This window comes from Pan paniscus, chromosome Y (genome assembly GCF_029289425.2).
Source record: "Pan paniscus chromosome Y, NHGRI_mPanPan1-v2.0_pri, whole genome shotgun sequence".
NCBI classification, from domain to species: domain Eukaryota; kingdom Metazoa; phylum Chordata; class Mammalia; order Primates; family Hominidae; genus Pan; species Pan paniscus.
The window spans coordinates 46,495,401-46,516,037 of record NC_073273.2 but is presented as its reverse complement, the minus strand read 5'-3'; the positions used below and the strand labels follow the sequence as shown (position 1 = coordinate 46,516,037).

The 20,637-nt window shown below is 54.7% G+C and overlaps 1 protein-coding gene across 1 annotated transcript; it reads left to right on the top strand.

Annotated features, from left to right (window-relative positions):
- Window positions 1-6,081: 6,081 nt before the first annotated feature.
- LOC117977949 (short stature homeobox protein) lies at window positions 6,082-20,352 on the top strand. Its single transcript, XM_055107102.3, has 5 exons — window positions 6,082-6,790; window positions 10,234-10,442; window positions 16,733-16,790; window positions 16,912-17,000; window positions 20,107-20,352. Exons 1-5 carry the CDS (start codon window positions 6,514-6,516, stop codon window positions 20,350-20,352), a joined length of 879 nt encoding a protein of 292 aa, XP_054963077.1. The 5' UTR covers window positions 6,082-6,513.
- Window positions 20,353-20,637: the final 285 nt, after the last annotated feature.

Below are 20,637 nucleotides of genomic sequence, written 5' to 3'. Positions count from 1 at the left end.
CTCTGTCTCTCTCTGTGTCTCTACCTCTGTCTCTCTTTCTCTCCTCTCTCTCTCTTTTTCTGTTTCTGTCTGTATCTCTGTCTATCTCTGTCTCTCTTTCTCTCCTTTCTCTTTTTCTCTGTCTCTGTATCTCTGTCTATCTCTGTCTCTCTTTCTCTCTCTCCTCTCTCTGTGTCTCTTTTTCTCCGTCTTTCTCTGTCTCTCTATCTCTGTCTCTCTTTCCCTCTCTCCTCTCTCTCTCTTTTTCTCTCTCTCCCTGTCTCAGGGAAGCATCAATAAAACCTCCAACAAGCACCCCCTTGTACACAGCCCAGGCCAAGAGAGGTGCAGACACTGCTTTCTGCCTGCAGCCGCCTGCTGTAAAACGTCAATGCAAAACATTTCATAAAGTCCACCCACTCTGCAGACTGGAGCTGCGGCCTCTCGGACAGCGTCTTGAATTTGCAACGAAAAACGTGTGTGGTAGAAAAAGCTCTCGTCTGGGTTTCTGACACGTTATCAAGCACTCAAACGCTGGGTGTCTCCTGCCTGTCTTTAAAGGGAAGGGCAGGGAGAGAATGTAAAAGCTCTGGTCAGAGAAGGGAAAGGGCTTTAGGTGAGAGGGGTGAGGCCGCCTCCGTGGTCATCGCAGAGAAAGAGTTGGAGTTTTACAGAAAGAAGAGATCTCTTTCACGTAGCCAGAAACTCTTAGGAAAAGCAGGGTGTTGGAAAGGCGGAAAGTGTGCCATGAGTCGGACGTGCGTGATTTCAAACCCACTTGTCTGCAATGAGAATTACAATTCGGGCTTCAGTTGAAAAAGGGCCTTTGCTTTTTCTCCGAGGGAGGCTGAGGGGCCTTGAATAGCCACAGCTCCTGACTGGTGTCCCCATTCTCATTCCTGGAGGCTCGGAGACCCTGGCAGAGCGGAGTTTCCTACTAGACAAAGGGGTCCAGATTGCAGCCCAAGAAGGAACCTCAGGTCAGGGAAGGCCTGGGCCTCACGGGACCCCCAGGAAAGCCTGGTCCTTGGGGTTGGAGAAGACAGCTGAGCTGGGAGCACGGAGGGTTTTCGGTAGGGAGACAGTGAGCAGCTGTGAGAGGTTTACGGCGCAGTCCCCGGGGACCCAGTTTCCCAGCAGAGGAAGAGATGGGGAGGCCTTTAGAAGCAGAAAAGTTACCCGGCCTCTGAGGACCCCAGAAAGTTGCTCTAACCCAGAGACCCTTCTCCGAATCTCTCTCTCTGTCTGTCTCTGTCTCTCTCCCTCTTTCTCTCCCCCCTCCCTGTCTCCCTCTCTGTGTCTCTGCCTCTCTTTGTCTCTGTGTCCCCTGTCTCTCTGCCTTTGTCTCTCTCTGTATCTCTATCTCTGTCTCTCTTTTTCTCTCTCCCTCTCTCTGTCTCTCCCTTTCTCTCTCCCTCTCTCTCCCTGTCTGTGTCTTTCTCTCTCTCCATCTCCCAGTCTCTCCCTTTCTCTCTCTCTCCATCTCTCCCTGTCTCTCTCTTTCTCTGTCTCCATCTCTTTCTCTGTCTCTCCCTGTCTCTCTCCCTCTCCATCTCTCTGTCTCTCCCTGTCTGTGTCTCTCTTTCTCTCTCTCCATCTCTCTCTGTCTCTCCCTGTCTGTTTCTCTCTCTCCATCTCTCTGTCTCTCCCTTTCTCTCTCTCTGTCTCTCCCTCTCTCTCCCTGTCTGTGTCTCTCTTTCTCTCTCCCCATCTCCCAGTCTCTCCCTTTCTCTCTCTCTCTATCTCTCCCTCTCTCTCTCTTTCTCTGTCTCCATCTCTTTCTCTGTCTCTCTCTTTCTCTCTCTCCATCTCTCTGTCTCTCCCTCTCTCTCCCTGTCTGTGTCTCTCTTTCTCTCTCTCCATCTCTCTCTGTCTCTCCCTGCCTCTTTCTCTCTTTCCATCTCTCTGTCTCTCCCTTTCTCTCTCTCTGTCTCTCCCTCTCTCTCCCTGTCTGTGTCTCTGTTTCTCTCTCTCCATCTGCCAGTCTCCCCTTTCTCTCTCTCTCCGTCTCTCCCTGTCTGTCTCTTTCTCTGTCTCCATCTCTCTCTGTCTCTCCTTGACTCTCTCTTTCTCTCTGTCTCCATCTCTCTGTCTCTCCCTGTCTCTCCCTGTCTGTGTCTCTCTTTCTCTCTGTCTCCATGTCTCTGTCTCTCCCTGTCTGTGTCTCTCTTTCTCTCTCTCGATCTCTCTCCGTCTTTCCCTCTCTGTCTCTTTCTCTGTCTCCGTCCCTCTGTCTCTCCCTTTCTCTCTGTCTCTCCTTGTCTCTCTCTTTCTCTATCTCTCTCCATCTCTCTCTCTCCCTGTCTCTCTCTCTCCATCTCCCTGTCTCTCCCTTTCTCTCTGTCTCCCTCTCTCTCCCTGTCTGTCTTTCTCTATCTCTCCATCTCTCTCTCCCTGTCTCTCTCTCTCCGTCTCCCTGTCTCTCCCTTTCTCTCTCTGCCTCTCCCTGTCTCTCTCTTTCTGTGTCTTACGCACACCCCCAACCCACCGTCCCTCATGTCCCCCCACTGCTGTGCCATCTCACACAAGTTCACAGCTCAGCTGTCATCCTGGGTCCCCAGGCCCCGCCGGGGAGGGAGATGCGCCGTGGGGTTATGGGAGGAAGGGGACTCCGGGCCTCCTGGTGCCACAGCCGCGCCCCTGCCCACCCTCCCGGCCTCTCCCCAGGGCTTTTCCCGACAGCGACGACCCGGCGAGGCGCCTTTGCATGATACATGGAGCTGTTTGTAATTCTCTGTGATATCTGGCCGCCCCCGCTTTGATGGGAGGGCGCAGTGACAAAGACCTGTTTGTTAAGTTTCGAGGGCGTCTTTGCCTTCGGTTTTGAAGTCTGGGGAGGTGGCAGCGCCCGAACTATTGGGATCAGCCGGTGTGTGCATGGGGCAGAGTGGCCCGGGACACGGTGAGAGGCGCCGGCTGCCAGGGCTGGGCTCCTGGGAGGGGAAGGGGGAGGGAGGGGAGAGGCAGAAAAGGGGGTAGGCAGACAGAAGGGGAGGGAGGCGGAGGCAGAGAGGGAAGGAGGAAGATGGAGGGGGAGAAGGAGGGGCAGGAAAAAAAGGCAGAGACTGAGGAAGTGAGGGAGGGAGAGAGAAAGAGAGGAAGAAAGAAAGCAGAGAGAGAGGAAGGAAAGAGGGAGATGGGGAGGAGGGAGAGGCAGGGGAAGAGAGAAAGGAGGGAGGAAAAGAGAGAGAGGAAGGAGGGATGGGGGAAAGACGAAGGAGAGAGGATGTGGGAAGGAGAGAGAGAGGGGCAGACAGCAGGCCTGGGGGCAGGGGTCTCGGGGAGGGAGGGAAGGAAAGAGGGAGGGAAAGAGGGAGGGAAGGATAGAAGGTTAGGGAGGGAAGTGTGCAGAAGGGAGGAAGGAAAGGAGGGAGGGAGGAAGGGAGGGAGGGAGGAAGGAAGGAAGGAGGGAAGGAAGGGAGGGAGGGAGGGAGGGAGGGAGGAAGGAGGGAGGGAAGGAAAGAAGGAAGGAAAGAAGGAAGGAAGGAAAAAAGAAGAGAGGGGAGAAAGGAGAAGCAGGAGACAGTAGAGAAGGAAGAAAGACAAGAGAGGGAGGGAATAGGGAGGAAGGAAGGAAGGAGGGAAGGAAGGGAGGGAGGGAGGGAGGGATGGAGGAAGGGAGGGAGGGAGGAAGGAAGGAGGGAAGGAAGGGAGGGAGGGAGGGAGGAGGGAGGGAAGGAAAGAAGGGAGGAAGGAAAAAAGAAGAGAGGGGAGAAAGGAGAAGCAGGAGACAGTAGAGAAGGAAGAAAGACAAGAGAGGGAGGGAATAGGGAGGAAGGAAGGAGGGAGGGAGGAGGAGGGAAAAGGAGGGAGGAGGGAGGGATGGAGGGAAAGAAGGAAGGGAGACAAGGAAGGAAGAAGCAGAGAGCAAGGGAAGGAGGGAACAGGCAGGGAACAGGACAGCAGTTTCCCCGGCTCCTCAGCTCCTCCCCCTTCCCCTCAGCGCCTGACCCCCCAAACCTGAACCTGACCCAGGCTGCTGGGGGCCCCTTCCCTGCGCCCTGGGGTCCTGGAAAACGTCCCACTTTCTTTCCGCTGAACGACACCAGGGCCCGGCTCCCGAGCACCAACCCTGGGCGCCTTCGAGGCTGGACGGTCCCCGGAATCTCCCTCAAAAAACAGTTAAGGGAACCTCTCCAAAAATCACACCTCTCTCAGGACACTCCCCAGCTACAAACGCGATGGGAGAACGAAATTGAGAGCATTTTACAGAAAATGAAAGAAATGAAATAAGAAAGAAAGAGAGAAAGAAAGAAAGAAAGAAAAGAAAGAAAGGAAGGAGAGAGAGGGAGGGACAGAGGGAGAGACACACAGAGACACAGAAAGAAAGAAAGGAAATAGAAAGAAAAGAAAGGAAGGAGAGAGGGACAGAGGGAGGGACAGAGGGAGAGACACACAGAGAGAGAAAGAAAGAAACAAAGAAAGAAGGAAAGAAAGAGAGAGAGGGAGGGACAGAGGGAGAGACAGAGAGAAAGAAAAAGAAAGAAGAAAGGAAGGAAGGAAGGAGAGAGGGAGGGACAGAGGGAGAGACACAGAGAGAGAGAGAGAAAGAAGAGAAAGGAAAGAAAGAAAGGAGAGAGAGAGAGAGGGAGGGACAGAGGGAGAGACACAGAGAGAAAGAAAGAAGGAAAGAAAGAGAGAGAGAGAGGGAGGGACAGAGGGAGAGACACAGAGAGAGAAGAAGAGAAAGGAAAGAAAGAAAGGAGAGAGAGAGAGAGGGAGGGACAGATGGAGAGACACAGAGAGAAAGAAAGAAGGAAAGAGAGAGAGAGGGAGAGAGGGAGGGACAGAGGGAGAGACACAGAGAGAGAGAGAAGAAGAGAAAGGAAAGAAAGAAAGGAGAGAGAGAGGGAGGGACAGAGGGAGAGACACAGAGAGAAAGAAAGAAGGAAAGAAAGAGAGAGAGAGAGGGAGGGACAGAGGGAGAGACACAGAGAGAAAGAAAGAAGGAAAGAGAGAGAGAGAGAGGGAGGGACAGAGGGAGAGACACAGAGAGAGAGAGAAGAAGAGAAAGGAAAGAAAGAAAGGAGAGAGAGAGGGAGGGACAGAGGGAGAGACACAGAGAGAAAGAAAGAAGGAAAGAAAGAGAGAGAGAGGGAGGGACAGAGGGAGAGACACAGAGAGAGAGAGAAGAAGAGAAAGGAAAGAAAGAAAGGAGAGAGAGAGAGGGAGGGACAGATGGAGAGACACAGAGAGAAAGAAAGAAGGAAAGAGAGAGAGAGAGAGGGAGGGACAGAGGGAGAGACACAGAGAGAGAGAGAAGAAGAGAAAGGAAAGAAAGAAAGGAGAGAGAGGGAGGGACAGAGGGAGAGACACAGAGAGACACAGGAAGAAAGAAAGAAAGAAAGAAAGAAAGAAAAGAAAAAAGAAAAGAGGGAAAGGGAGAAAAAAGTCCACTTTATTTGCAGAAGGTCCTTGGCAGGAACCGTGACGCGTTTGGTTTCCAGGACTTGGAAAACGAATTTCAGGTCGCGATGGCGAGCACCGGCTTCCCCTGAAGCACATTCAATAGCGAGAGGCGGGAGGGAGCGAGCAGGAGCATCCCACCGTGAAAACCAAAAACACAAGTATTTTTTTCCCCCCAGTAAATACCCCAGACGCCAGGGCGACAGCGCGGCGCTAAGGGAGGAGGCCTCGCGCCGGGGTCCGCCGGGGTCTGGCGCGGGCAGAAAGAATATAGATCTTTACGAACCGGATCTCCCGGGGACCTGGGCTTCTTTCTGCGGGCGCTGGAGACCCGGGAGGCGGCCCCGGGGATCCTCGGCCTCCGCCGCCGCCGCCTCCCAAGCTCCCGAGTCCAGGTTTGGGGACACCCGGCCCCTTCTTCTCACTTTCGGGGATTCTCCAGCCGCGTTCCATCTCACCAACTCTCCATGCAAGGGCGCGCCGCCACCAACTTGGAGCTCATCTTCTCCCAAGATCGTGCGTCCCCGGGGCGCCCGGGTCCCCCCCTCGCCATCTCAACCCTGGCGTGACCCGGGCGCTTCCTGGAAAGATCCAGGCGCCGGGCTCTGCGCTCCTCCCGGGAGCGAGGGCGGCCGGACAGCTGGGACCCTCCTCTCTCCAGCCGTGAACTCGTTGTCTCTCTGTCTCTCTCTGCAGGAAAACTGGAGTTTGCTTTTCCTCCGGCCACGGAGAGAACGCGGGTAACCTGTGTGGGGGGCTCGGGCGCCTGCGCCCCCCTCCTGCGCGCGCGCTCTCCCTTCCAAAAATGGGATCTTTCCCTCTTCGCACCAAGGTGTACGGACGCCAAACAGTGATGAAATGAGAAGAAAGCCAATTGCCGGCCTGGGGGGTGGGGGAGACACAGCGTCTCTGCGTGCGTCCGCCGCGGAGCCCGGAGACCAGTAATTGCACCAGACAGGCAGCGCATGGGGGGCTGGGCGAGGTCGCCGCGTATAAATAGTGAGATTTCCAATGGAAAGGCGTAAATAACAGCGCTGGTGATCCACCCGCGCGCACGGGCCGTCCTCTCCGCGCGGGGAGACGCGCGCATCCACCAGCCCCGGCTCCTCGCCAGCCCCGGCCCCAGCCATGGAAGAGCTCACGGCTTTTGTATCCAAGTCTTTTGACCAGAAAAGCAAGGACGGTAACGGCGGAGGCGGAGGCGGCGGAGGTAAGAAGGATTCCATTACGTACCGGGAAGTTTTGGAGAGCGGACTGGCGCGCTCCCGGGAGCTGGGGACGTCGGATTCCAGCCTCCAGGACATCACGGAGGGCGGCGGCCACTGCCCGGTGCATTTGTTCAAGGACCACGTAGACAATGACAAGGAGAAACTGAAAGAATTCGGCACCGCGAGAGTGGCAGAAGGTAAGTTCGTTTGCGCGCCGGCTCCAGGGGGGCCCTCCTGGGGTTCGGCGCCTCCTCGCCACGGAGTCGGCCCCGCGCGCCCCTCGCTCTGCACATTTGCAGCGCCCGGCTCGCCAGGGTAAGGCCCAGGCCGTCAGGCTTTGCCTAAGAAAGGAAGGAAGGCAGGAGTGGACCCGACCAGAGACGCGGGTGGTGGGTAGGGGGGTGCGGGGGGACCCAGGGAGGGTCGCAGCGGGGGCCGCGCTCGTGGGCACCGACACGGGAAGGTCCCGTGCTGGGGTGGATCCGCGTGGCTGTGCCTGAAGCCGTAGGGCCTGAGATATCTTTTTCATTTTCTTTTTCTTTCCTTTCCTTTTTTTGTTTGTTTGTTTGAGACAGAGTCTCGCTCTGTCTCCCAGGCTGGAGTGCAATGGTGCGATCTCGGCTCACTGCAACCTCCACCTCCCGGGTTCAAGCGATTCTCTTGCCTCAGCCTCCCCAGTAGCTGGGATTACAGGTGCTCACCACCACACCCGGCTAATTTTTGTATTTTTAGTAGAGACGGGGATTCACCACGTTGGCCAGGCTGGTCTCGAACTCCTGACCTCAGGTGATCCACCCGCCTCGGCCTCCCAAAGTGCTGGGATGACAGGCGTGAGGCAGCGCGCCCGGCCTGGGTCTTGATGGCTTAGGATGTGTGTTTCTGTCTCTGTCTGTCTGCCTTGTATTTACGGTCACCCAGACGCACAGAGGAGCCGTCTCCACGCGCCTTCCCAGCGCTCAGCGCCTGCCGGGCCCCCCCGAGATCACGGGAAGACTCGAGGCTGCGTGGTAGGAGACGGGAAGGCCCCGGGTCAGCTCGGTTCTGTTTCCTTTAAGGAACACTTCATTATTATTTTATTTTTTTCCTTTGAACCTCGAGGCTTGATCTTGGCGAAAGCTGTTGGGTCCATAAAAACTACTCCCGTTGCCCGCAGGTGGCCGGGATCTGGATGGGGCGCGAGGGGCCCCGGGGAAGCTGGTGGCTTCCCGGGCGCGTCCTAACTCAAGGTTGTCAGAGCGCAGCCGGTTGTGCGCGGCCCGGGGAAGCTCCCCTCTGGCCCTTCCTCCTGAGACCTCAGTGGTGGGTCGTCCCGTGGTGGAAATCGGGGAGTAAGAGGCTCAGAGAGAGGGGCTGGACCCGGGGATCTCTGTGCACACACGACAACTGGGCGGCATACATCTTAAGAATAAAATGGGCTGGCTGTGTCGGGGCACAGCTGGAGACGGCTATGGACGCCTGTTATGTTTTCATTACAAAGAGGCAGAGAATCTAGCCTCGGCTTTTGCTGATTCCCAGAGTTGAGGTGCGAGGGTGAATTCCCCAAAGGTAATTCTTCCTAAGACTCTGGGGCTACGTGCTCTCCGGGGCCCTGCGTTCGGGGTGTGGAGTGGCCCCGGGAAATAGCCCTTGTATTCGTAGGAGGCACCAGGCAGCTTCCCAAGGCCCTGACTTTGTCCAAGCAGAAAGCTGGCTACGGTTTACAAAGCAGTGCCCGGTTTCTGACCGTCGAAGAGGCAGGAGCCCAGCCTGCCTTTGACCGTCAGAGGAGTTACTCCCTACCCACTGCTGCGGGCACCCGGCACTGTAATTCATACCCAGAGAGTTTGCCTTCCTGGACGCCAGGCTGGGAGCCGCTTGAGGGCCTGCGTGTAATTTAAGAGGGTTCGCAGCGCCCGGCGGCCGGTTCTGTGGGGTTGCTTTTTGGTTGTCCTTCGCAGACACTGTTTTGCTCCTCTGAACTCTCTCTTCTCCCCCTGGACATGGACCCGGGAGAGCAAAGTGTCCTCCAGACCTTTCGAAAGTGAGAGGAAAATAAAGACCAGGCCAAAGACCCAGGGCCACAGGAGAGGAGACAGAGAGTCCCCGTTACATTTTCCCCTTGGCTGGGTGCAGAAAGACCCCCGGGCCAGGACTGCCACCCAGGCTACTATTTATTCATCAGATCCAAGTTAAATAGAGGTTGGAGGGCAGGGGAGACTCTGAGGTTACCGTGGAAGCCTGGAGTTTTTGGGAACGGCGTGTCCCCGCCGAGCCTGGGAGCCCGTGGGTTTTGCAAAGCCTGCGGGTGTTTGAGGACTTTGAACACCAGTTTGTCAGTTGGGCTCAATTCCTGGGGTTCAGACTTAGAGAAATGAAGGACGGAGAGCTGGGGTCGTCTCCAGGAAACGATTCACTTGGGGGAAGGAATGGAGTGTTCTTGCAGGCACGTGTCTTTTAGGAGGTGAAAGAGAATGTGAAATCCACGTTGGAATAAGCGTCCACACTGAATGTAGCTCGGGGTGGGGTGGGAGGGCCGTGCTGTGGGTCGTGGAAGGAAGAAAGACAGAACAGGGTGCTAGTATTTACCCCGTTGCCTGTAGATACCTTGGATTTGTCAGCTTTGCAAGCTTCTTGGTTGCAGCGGCCTTGCCTGTGCCCCTTTGAGACTGTTTCCAGACTAAACTTCCAAATGTCAGCCCCTTACCCTTGACAGCAAGGGACATCTCATTAGGGCATCGCGTGCTTCTCATCTGTGCTCAGCAGGCCCGAGATAGGAACAGAGGGGCGTTGGAGATGCCACTTCCACCAGCCTTGGGTTGAAGGGGCGCGAGGGAGACACCTTTTACTTAAACCCCTGAGCTTGGTCAGAGGCTGGATGTCTAAAATGAGGAAGAAAAGGTTTTTCACCTGGAAACGCTTGAGGGCTGAGTTTTCTGCCCTTCTGACTCCCCCAGCAAATACAGACAGGTCACCACTACTGGAGATGAGAAAGTGCCATTTTTGGCACACCCTGGTGGGGTAGGTGCCCGACCGCGTGTGAAAAAGTGGGAAGGAGAGATTTCTGCGCACACGGTTCACCACCCCCAGGCGCGGTGGCGCATTCAGGTACTCAGACGCCGTTCTGCTGATCTGCTGAGAAACAGGCTTCGGGTAGGGGCTCCTAGCTCCGCCAGATCCCGGAGGGACCCCCAGCCCTCCTGCGCTGCAGCGGTGGGGATAGCGCCTCTCCGTAGGCCTAGAATCTGCAACCCGCCCCGGGCCCTCCCCGTGTCCTTCCCGGGCGTCCCGCCGGGGATCCCACAGTTGGCAGCTCTTCCTCAAATTCTTTCCCTTAAAAATAGGATTTGACACCCCACTCTCCTTAAAAAAAAAAAAAAAAGAAAAGGAAAAAAGGTTAGGTTATGTCAACAGAGGTGAAGTGGATAATTGAGGAAACGATTCTGAGATGAGGCCAAGAAAACAACGCTCGTGCTAAGCCCAGGTTTTTGGGAAAGCAGCGAGTATCCTCCTCGGCTTTTGCCTGATGGACCCCACGCAGTTTTTGCGTCAAAGCGCATTGGTTTTCGAGGGCCCCCTTTCCACCGCGGGATGCACGAAGGGGTTCGCCACGTTGCGCAAAACCTCCCCGGCCTCAGCCCTGTGCCCTCCGCTCCCCACGCAGGGATTTATGAATGCAAAGAGAAGCGCGAGGACGTGAAGTCGGAGGACGAGGACGGGCAGACCAAGCTGAAACAGAGGCGCAGCCGCACCAACTTCACGCTGGAGCAGCTGAACGAGCTCGAGCGACTCTTCGACGAGACCCATTACCCCGACGCCTTCATGCGCGAGGAGCTCAGCCAGCGCCTGGGGCTCTCCGAGGCGCGCGTGCAGGTAGGAACCCGGCGGGGGCGGGGGGCCCGGAGCCATCGCCTGGTCCTCGGGAGCGCACAGCACGAGTACAGCCACCTGCGCCCGGGCCGCCGCCGTCCCCTTCCCGGAGCGCGGGGAGGTTGGGTGAGGGACGGGCTGGGGTTCCTGGACTTTTGGAGACGCCTGAGGCCTGTAGGATGGGTTCATTGCGTTTGTTTTTCACCAACAGCAAACAAATATATATATATATACATATATATGTTATACAAATAACAAATAAATATATATGTTATACAGATAGGTATATTGTATATATTATAGATATTTGTTCGTCCTTGGTGCAAACACACCCGGTGAACCCATATATTGGCCCCTGACTGCCTTCGGTTCCCGTGGGATTGGTGATAGGGGGCAACACATGCAAACAAAACTTTCCCTGGATTATACTTGGGAGATGAAGCTACAGATGCGTTTGATCCAGAGTGTTTTACAAGATTTTTCATTTAAAAAAATGTATCTTTTGGCCCCTGATTCCCCTCCGTCTTCCCGTGTGGCTGCATTGAAAAGGTTTCCTTAGGATGAAAGGAGAGGGGTGTCCTCTGTCCCTAGGTGGAGAGAAACAGGGTCTTCTCTTTCCTCCCTTTTTTCACCCACCGTTTCTGTGTCCCTCCTCCCCTCTCCAGCCTTGTCCTCTGGTACAAACCACCCCCTCCTCCCTCCGGCTGTGGGGAGCGCAGGAGCACGTTGGGCATCTGGATGAGCAGAGACCATTAGCGGGGCACGGGGGCTCCCCGAGGAGCGCGCGAATTCCCGGTGCCCCATCAGAGCAGGCACTGGGGGGCGGAGGGGCCTTGGGTGTGCGCAGAGGGACGGGCGGGCAGAGCCTTCCTCCGCATATTCTAAACATTCACTTAAAGGTATGAGTTTATTTCAGGGGTGCTGCTGGGAGAGCCTCCAAATGGCTTCTTCCAGCCCCTGCCTGACAGTTCAGCTCCCCTGGAAGGTCAACTCCTCCAGTCCTTTCTCCTGGTTCTGGGCAGGGCAGAAGTGGGGGGAGGGAGAGAGAGAGAGAGAGACGGTCAGGATCCCCGGACCCTGGGGACCCCGTCAAAAATAAATGAAATTAAGACTGCCGACCAGAGAGAGAACCGTGACAAAGCAAAGGGCGTTCAAAGCAAAGAGACGCATTGAAAGCCCGTTCCCGTAGGACTGGTTATGAGGTCAACACATTCAAACACAGCTTTCCCTGGATTTTGCTGAGGAGAGGAAGATACAGATGCATTTGATGCAAAGTGTGTTACATCTTTCATTATATGTGTGTATATATATAAAAATATATATAAATATATAAACACACATAAATGTATGTAAATATATATAATCTATATAAATATATAAATATATAAACACATATATAGTATATAAATATATATAAACATATATAATATATAAATATATAAACACATATATAATGTATAAATATATATAAACATATAATATATAAATATATAAACACATATAATGTATAAATATATATAAACACATATATAATATATAAATATATATAAACATATATAAAATATATAAATATATATAAACACATATATAATGTATAAATATATAAAGATATATAATATATAAACATAAATATATATAAACATATATAATATATAAATATATAAATATATTAACATATATAAAATATATGTAAATATATATAAACATATATAAAATATATGTAAATATATATAAACATATATAAATATATAAATGTATAAAGATATAAATATATAAACATATATAAACATATATAAATATATACAAACATAGTGTATATATATAAATATATAAAAACATATAAACATATAAAAATATATATAAACATAGATACATATAAAGAAATATATATAAACATATATATACATATAAAAATATATATAAACATATATATACATATAAAAAAAATATAAACATATATATACATATTAAAAATATATATATTTTGGCTCTGATTCCCTTCAGTTCCTGTGGGATGGGTGATTGAGTCAACACATTCAAACACAACTTTTCCATCGATGTTGCTTGGGAGATGAGGATACAGATGCGTTTGATGGAGAGGGTTTTACAAGCTCTTTCATTTAAAAAGTGTATATATATATATATATATATTTTTTTTTTGGCTCCTGATTGTCTTCCGTCTTCCCATGTGGCTGCATTTTAAAAGGCCTCCCTAAGATCGTTCGGATTAAATCAACCCTCCCCAGGCATCTTTACCGAGGGCTGTGCTCCCCAAAGCGATACAGCCCAGGAGGGAGAGAGGCTCTGGTGACTTGGAGGAAGGACTGTGTCCCTCCTTAGGGCGTCTGTGGCCTCAGTGAGGGAAGGAAGCTGCATCAGACAGGGGTTTCCTCGCTGTCCACCCCTCTGGCAGAAGATGGATTGGGCTGCCCCGTACAAATTAATGAAAAGATTAAAGTTTCGCTACAGGGGACATCGAGTTTATGTGTCATCTCCTGGTGTCTGTGTGCCTGGGATCTGCAATATATCCCAGCCCTTGATGTACTGTTTCTATAAAAATAAATTACTTGTAATTTAATTCCACACTATTTGTTTCCGTAGTCTATTACCGACGAGAGCACGTTAGTTCAGCTGCAGAAAATTGGTTGTGGGGTGTGTGCGGACCCCGAGAACGCCCTAAAATAAAGACAAATCGGGGACAAGCTGGGGGTTATCGATTGCAGGGGTCGCCTGAAAATTTAACGACGGTAAATAACAATAAAAACAAACATGGGAATGCAATAAAAGACATAATTCTCCATCGCCGCGGGGGGAAAAGGATCCTATAATAAAGGCCAGTGCGCTTTGAGGGGTCATAAAAATCAATTAGTTCAAACCCCGACGTCCCGCGTTGAGGGGACGGGGACGAGCAGGGACAGAAAAGGAACCATATTTGAATCCCATCTCTCTGTGAATTCTTGGGTCATGTGCGTTTCAGTACAGCCCGTCCCGTGCTGTGACCGGATAGAGTTTCAATTTACTGTGGAAATTTGCTGTAAATAAATTGAGCATCCGATAGAAGCTGTTGCTGATTAACCTTTTATTTTTAGCGTGGCCCTGCAAAGTCGTATCACCCAGCTGTCAGGCTTCTAATCGAAAGTTATGAGAGCACGGTGAGGGGCAGGCGGTAATTTAATTACAACAAATATCTTTGGGTTTATGGCGCAGAGCTAAATTAAATGTCATTATTCACTGTCTGTAATGGAAATCAAAAGGAAATCGCATTACGGCATTTGGGAAAGAAAGCGGGGAGTGCTGTTTAATGAAGAAATAACTGTCTTAACCAGTGTCACACACTTCACTTACCATATTCGGGCCTAATTGGAATGGATCGTGAATCACTCCAAGACTGATTTATTAGCGCTTCACGCAGCGGCTAATTCATCACTTGTATTCTTCATCATTTTCTTTTTCCTCTCCCCGTGTTGAAGGGAGAGTGAATGAGGCTTTCCACGTTTCAGGAGGATTTTCTTTTTTGAAAAAATGCCCTTCCAGAGGCTTTTGGGTGGCTGGCTCGCTTTCTGGGCCCTGGAGGAGACAGGCGGAGAGTCCAGGTGGGCATGGAGAGGCACAGTGGTGGGTCACCTGGATGGTCAGTGGAGGTGGAGGTCGGAAGGCGCCAGCTTTGGAAATTATCGGTGAATTTCGATGTCAGCACCAGGCAGGGGCCTTTTTGGCAGGGGTGTGAGGGAGAATGACTTTGCTGGGAAACAGGATCAGGTTCTCCAGGCGCACTGCAGCCCGGCAGGACCCACTTTGGAAATGAAAAGCCACTTCCGAAAGCTGGGCTGGAAGCTCGGTGTTGGGTTCAGGAGCAAGTTCACGTTGCGTTGTGTAGACTCCTGGCTGCTCCCAAACACTGAGGGTTTTCTGAGGTTCCCTTCATAGGGGCACCGGCCCCGGGCCATGCACAGTGCGTAAGGGTGGCTGTGGGCCGAGGGACCCAGCACGTGTTTTGCCCACAACAGCCGGAGTGACTGGTTCACTCACCGCCTTGGCTGAGAACGCCTGTCTCTGGACGCATCATTTCTCTTGGGCAGTGACTGCCTTGTGGGTCAGGGTGCAGCTTTTCTGCCACAGAAAAGCTGTTAGGAGGAATTAAGCGACTAAGACTGTCAGGGAGGTGGTGGTGGGGGAGAGGAGGGGGGGTGTCCAGATTACCAGGCATAGGCTAAACCGCCTGCACTCTCCAGCTGGTCTGTCTGTGGAGGAGGGGATTGTCAATACTGGGAGAGCGGAGGAGGCTTGTAGGAGGTGAGAGGGGGTGGAATTTGCATGCAAATCTTCACATGAGGCCTGTGTGAATTTCTCCAGCCTCCTGAGGGTCCCCTGCGCTATTGCACTCAACTTCTTGATAGTTTACCCCAAGACTCAGAAGTCCTCAGAGGGGCAGAATGCCCCCACCACAAAGCCTGCTATCCTTGGGCGTCCTCATGACCCTTGGTCATGAATGGGACCCTTTCATGTATGGGGACCCTTGGTAATATGAATGGGACGCCTTCAGCTCCCCAGGGCTTCCGAGGAGGAGGCCGAGAAGGGCAAAGACATTTTCTGGGCTTGGTGTGTCAAGAGCTAGATTGGAGAAGGGGCTGGATTTGGAACTCTTTAGCCATCAGCTCGCCCTCTCCGTTTGTGGCTAAAGTCTGAAGGTGGAAACTTCGGTTCTCCTACAGGGTCTACAGGAGTTGGGGGGCGGGGCACCCACACAGAACGCTGGAAAGTTCGACAGTCCACTTCCACTGTCTCGGAACTCACTTTTTCACCTTAAATTCATCAGTGGTAACGCACAGGTCTCACTTAGGCAGGGCACGGAGGATTTAACAATTTCTACTTCTAGGTCAGGTGCGGTGGCTCACACCTCTAATCCCACTACTTTGGGAGGCCCAGGAGGGTGGATCGCTTGAGGTCAGGAGTTTGAGACCAGCCTGGCCAACATGGTGAAACCCCGTCTCTACTAAAATACGAAAATTAGCCAGGCATGGTGGTGAGCACCTGTAATCCCAGCTACTCGGGAGGCTGAGGCAGGAGAATCGCTTGAACCTGGGAGGTGGAGGTTGCAGTGAGCCAAGATCACACCACTGCACTCTAGCCTGGGCGACAGAGCAAGACGACATCTCAAAAAAAAGAAAAAAAGTGTAAAACCAAGCTGTAAGGCCAGGCATGGTGGCTCACACCTCTAATCCCAGCACTTTGGAAGGCCCAGGCGAGTGGATCACCTGAGGTCAGGAGTTCGAGACCAGCCTGGCCAACATGGTGAAACCCCGTCTCTACTAAAATATGAAAATTAGCCAGGCGTGGTGGTGAGCACCTGTAATCCCAGCTACTCGGGAGGCTGAGGCAGGAGAATCGCTTGAACCTGGGAGGTGGAGGTTGCAGTGAGGTGAGATCACGCCACTGCACTCCAGCCGGGATGAGAGAGCAAGACTCTGTCTCAAAAACAAAATAAAACAAAAACAAAACAAATATCAAAAAGAAAACCCAATTTCCAGTTCTAGGCCAGGTGCAGTGGCTCACGCCTCTAATCCCAGCACTTTGGGGGGCCCAGGAGGGTGGATTGCTTGAGGTCAGGAGTTCGAGACCAGCCTGGCCAACATGGTGAAACCCCGTCTCTACTAAAAATACAAACGTTAGCTGGGCGTGGTGGTGTGCGCCTGTAATCCCAGCTACTCGGGAAGCTGAGGCTGGAGAATTGCTTGAATCTGGGAGGTGGAGGTTGCAGGGAGGCGAGATAGTGCCACTGCAGTCCAGCTTGGACCAGAGAGCAAGACTCCATCTCAAAAACTAAAGAAAGCAAAAACAAAAAACAAGAGACCAGCCTGGCCAACATGGTGAAACTGCGTCTCTACTAAAATACAAAATTAGCCGGGCGTGGTGGTGGGCACCTGTAATCCCAGCTACTCGGGAGGCTGAGGCAGGAGAATGGCTTGAACCTGGGAGGTGGAGGTTGCAGTGAGCCGAGATAGTGCCACTGTACTCCAGCATGGGCAACAGAGCGAGACTTGATTTCAGAACCACCACCACCACCACAACAAAACAAAAAAAAAACCCAAAAAAACCCCAATTTCCAGTACTAGGTAGTCAGTGATGCAGGGCTGGAGACAGAGGGGCGGTAAGTGTCTGGGAGCCCACCATCAGTCACCTCCCGGCTCCCAGAGGTGCAAAGTGCTTGGTTCATCCTCATGGGAAGGATGCTCCCTGGGGAGGCTGGGCTGGGTTCACAGGGCTCTTCACATCTCTCTCTGCTTCTCCCCAAGGTTTGGTTCCAGAACCGGAGAGCCAAGTGCCGCAAACAAGAGAATCAGATGCATAAAGGTGGGTGTCGGGACTGGGGGGACCTGAAGCTGGGGGATCCTGCTCCAGGAGGGATGGGGGGCGACGAGGTGCTGGCTACACCCAGGACCACCACACTGACACCTGCTCCCTTTCGACACAGGCGTCATCTTGGGCACAGCCAACCACCTAGACGCCTGCCGAGTGGCACCCTATGTCAACATGGGAGCCTTACGGATGCCTTTCCAACAGGTAGCTCGCTTTTTCTTCCTCTGAAGATCCCTAGGGACCTGCTGCTCCCCTCCCCTTTCCCCTATTTGCTGTCGCATCCTGACACTCCTAGTCCCTCCCTGCCCCTGCAGACTTCTCAGCTGGCCCTCACAAAAAAAGCCTCTTTTCTAAGGAAGCATTTACAGGCACCTTGGCACCTATGAAATCAGGCTGGGCCAGGCGGGGTGGCTCACACCTGTCATCCCAGCACTTTGGGAGGCTGAAGAGGGTGGATCACCTGAGGTCAGGAGTTCGAGACCAGCCTGGCCAACACGGTGAAAACCTGTCTCTACTGAAAACACAAAGCTTAGCCGGGCGTGGTGGTGCACACCTGTGATCCCAGGTACTTGGGAGGGAGAATCACTTGAACCTGGGAGGTGGAGGTTGCGGTGAGCCAACATCACGCCACTGCACTCCACTCTGGGTGACAGAGTGAGACTCCAAGACTCCATCTCAAAAAAAAAAAAAAAAATCAGGCTGTAAAACTCCACTTTTGGGAAGGTGAACACACACAAGCCCAAACAGAAATCTGACAAAAACCAGAGGGGTGAAAAGCCCACACAGTCAGGCACCCCCACCTGGCTTGCTGCCTGGTTAAGAAGGGCGCAGATGCCTGTGCCTGGATATCAGAGATGGGACAGACACTCATTCCCTTTTCACCACCACCCCCGAGTGCCCGAGGGCCTGGGGCGTCTGCCTGGCCCCTGGCCCCTGGCTTGGGCTCTGCACCTCTGAGCTGGAGACACCCTACTCAGCTCCCCACTTACTTTGGAGTGAGCAGCGCTTGGGTGCCCAGCGTGGATTTGGGGCTTCCAGGGAGTCGGGGTTCGGTTGCGGAGCCCAAGCTTCCCAAGGGCGCCCCCGCCCTGCCCTGGCTTAGTGGCGGGGATGGGATGGGGGGAAGCGGGGAGCTGCGTGGAAGGAGGTGAAGGGTCACAGGAGGAGAGAGCGCAGAGCCCACGTGCGCCCTGCCTGAACGCGCAGCGCAGCGCCCGGCTGCGGTGTCCCTTGCCTCTTCGGTCCCTAATTTGGGGGTCGGGAGTGCATGCGCGGGCGGAACGGGCTTGGGGGTGGTGCTCTGGCAGGGCGGACGCGTGGCCTCCCTTCTTCACCGTTTTATTCCAAGGGGACAGGCTGGGGATTGTATTTGGGCCCGTGTTTGGCTGAGGGTGCAGGGGCTTGGGGGGTGGCGGTGGGGAGCGGAAAGTATAAACGTATAAATCATAAGTAAACAACTCAGAAATGGACCCCGAGCGCTGGTCGCTGCGAGCTCTCCAGCTCTCCCTGGCCCAGGCCCGAAGGAGAGGGGTCCGCATCCCTCCGCGGTTCTCCTCTCCTGGGTACCTGGCCTTGAGGTGGGGGAACGAGCCCACTTCTTGTACCGTCTCTTGCGGGACCCAGTGAAATTAGGCCGTTGGAGCCCGAAGGCCTGCCTGGCTTTGCGCACCGGAGTCTTGGGGACCTGGTGTCCCCGGGAAAAACTTGGGGACTTGGTATCCCCGGGAGAGGCTTGGGGACCTGGTGTCCCAGGAGAGTCTTGGGGACCTGGTGTTCCGGGAGAGCCTTGGAGACCTGGTGTCTCTGGAAGAGGCTTGGGGACCTGGTGAACCGGGAGAGCCTTAGGGATCTGCTGTCCTGGGAGAGCCTTGGGGACCTGGTGTCTCTGGAAGAGGCTTGGGGACCTGGTGACCCGGGAGAGCCTTGGGGATCTGGTGACCCGGGAGAGGCTTGGGGACCTGGTGTCTCTGGAAGAGGCTTGGACACCTGGTGTCCTGGGAGAGGCTTTGGGACCTGGTGTCCTGGGAGAGGCTTGGAGATCTGTTGTCCCGGGAGAGGCTTGGGGACCTGGTGTCCCTGGAGAGGCTTGGGGACCTGGTGACCTTGGAGAGGCTGGGAGACCTGGTGTTCTGGGAGAGCCTTGGGGACCTGGTGTCTCTGGAAGAGGCTTGGACACCTGGTGACCCGGGAGGGCCTTGGGGACCTGGTATCCTGGGAGAGGCTTGGGGACCTGGTGACCTTGGAGAGGCTTGGGGACCTGGTATCCTGGGAGAGGCTTGGGGACCTGGTGACCTTGGAGAGGCTTGGGGACCTGGTGTCCTGAGAGAGCCTTGGGGATCTGGTGTCCCAGGAGAGGCTTGGGGACCTGGTGTCTCTGGAAGAGGCTTGGACACCTGGTGTCCTGGGGAGAGGCTTGGGGATCTGGTGTCCTGGGAGAGGCTTGGGGACCTGGTGTCCCGGGTGAGGCTTGGGGACTTGGTGTCCTGGGAGAGGCTTGGAGATCTGGTGAGCCAGGAGAGGCTTGGGGACCTGGTGTCCCAGGAGAGGCTTGGGGACTTGGTGTCCCGGGAGAGGCTTGGGGACCTGGTGACCTTGGAGAGGCTTGGGGACCTGGCGACCCAGGAGAGCCTTGGGGACCTGGTGTCCCGGGAGAGGCTTGGGGACCTGGTGTCCCGGGAGAGGCTTGGGGACTTGGTGTCCCGGGAGAGGCTTGGAGACCTGGTGTCCCGGGAGAGGCTTGGGGACCTGGTGACCTTGGAGAGGCTTGGGGACCTGGTGACCCGGGAGAGGCTTGGGGACCTGGTGTCCCAGGAGAGGCTTGGGGACCTGGGGTCCTGGGGAGAGGCTTGGGGACCTGGTGTCCTGGGGAGAGGCTTGGGGACCTGGTGACCCGGGAGAGGCTTGGGGACCTGGTGTCCCAGGAGAGGCTTGGGGACCTGGGGTCCCCGGGAGAGGTTACGGGGGCTGGTTGGGGGAGAGAACGTTGTGAGCCGAAGTCCCTGAATCCCTGCGAAGAGAGCGCATCTGGAGCTCCCCCGAGGGCATTCCATTTGTGGACCCCCCTCCCATGCGCTTTGCAGGGAGCTGTTCGGATTCCCCTGGCCGGGCTCCCGCGGATGCATCCAGTGGCAGCGCCAATTCTGGGCCGGGGGAAGGAGGAAAGTCGGGTGTGGGGTGGTCTCCAGGGCTGGAGAAGGGGCGACGCTCCCTAGGGGAGAAGAGGCACGTTGGGGGTTTCCGGGGGCGCGGGGCGGAGCAGGCCCCCCAGTCCCCATCCTGCGCCCTCACCCCGCCGGGTCCGCTCCTGCAGGTCCAGGCTCAGCTGCAGCTGGAAGGCGTGGCCCACGCGCACCCGCACCTGCACCCGCACCTGGCGGCGCACGCACCCTACCTGATGTTCCCCCCGCCGCCCTTCGGGCTGCCCATCGCGTCGCTGGCCGAGTCCGCCTCGGCCGCCGCCGTGGTCGCCGCCGCCGCCAAAAGCAACAGCAAGAATTCCAGCATCGCCGACCTGCGGCTCAAGGCGCGGAAGCACGCGGAGGCCCTGGGGCTCTGACCCGCTGCGCAGCCCCCCGCGCGCCCGGACTCCCGGGCTCCGCGCACCCCGCCTGCACCGCGCGTCCTGCACTCAACCCCGCCTGGAGCTCCTTCCGCGGCCACCGTGCTCCGGGCACCCCGGGAGCTCCTGCAAGAGGCCTGAGGAGGGGGGCTCCCGGGACCGTCCACGCACGACCCAGCCAGACCCTCGCGGAGATGGTGCAGAAGGCGGAGCGGGTGAGCGGCCGTGCGTCCAGCCCGGGCCTCTCCAAGGCTGCCCGTGCGTCCTGGGACCCTGGAGAAG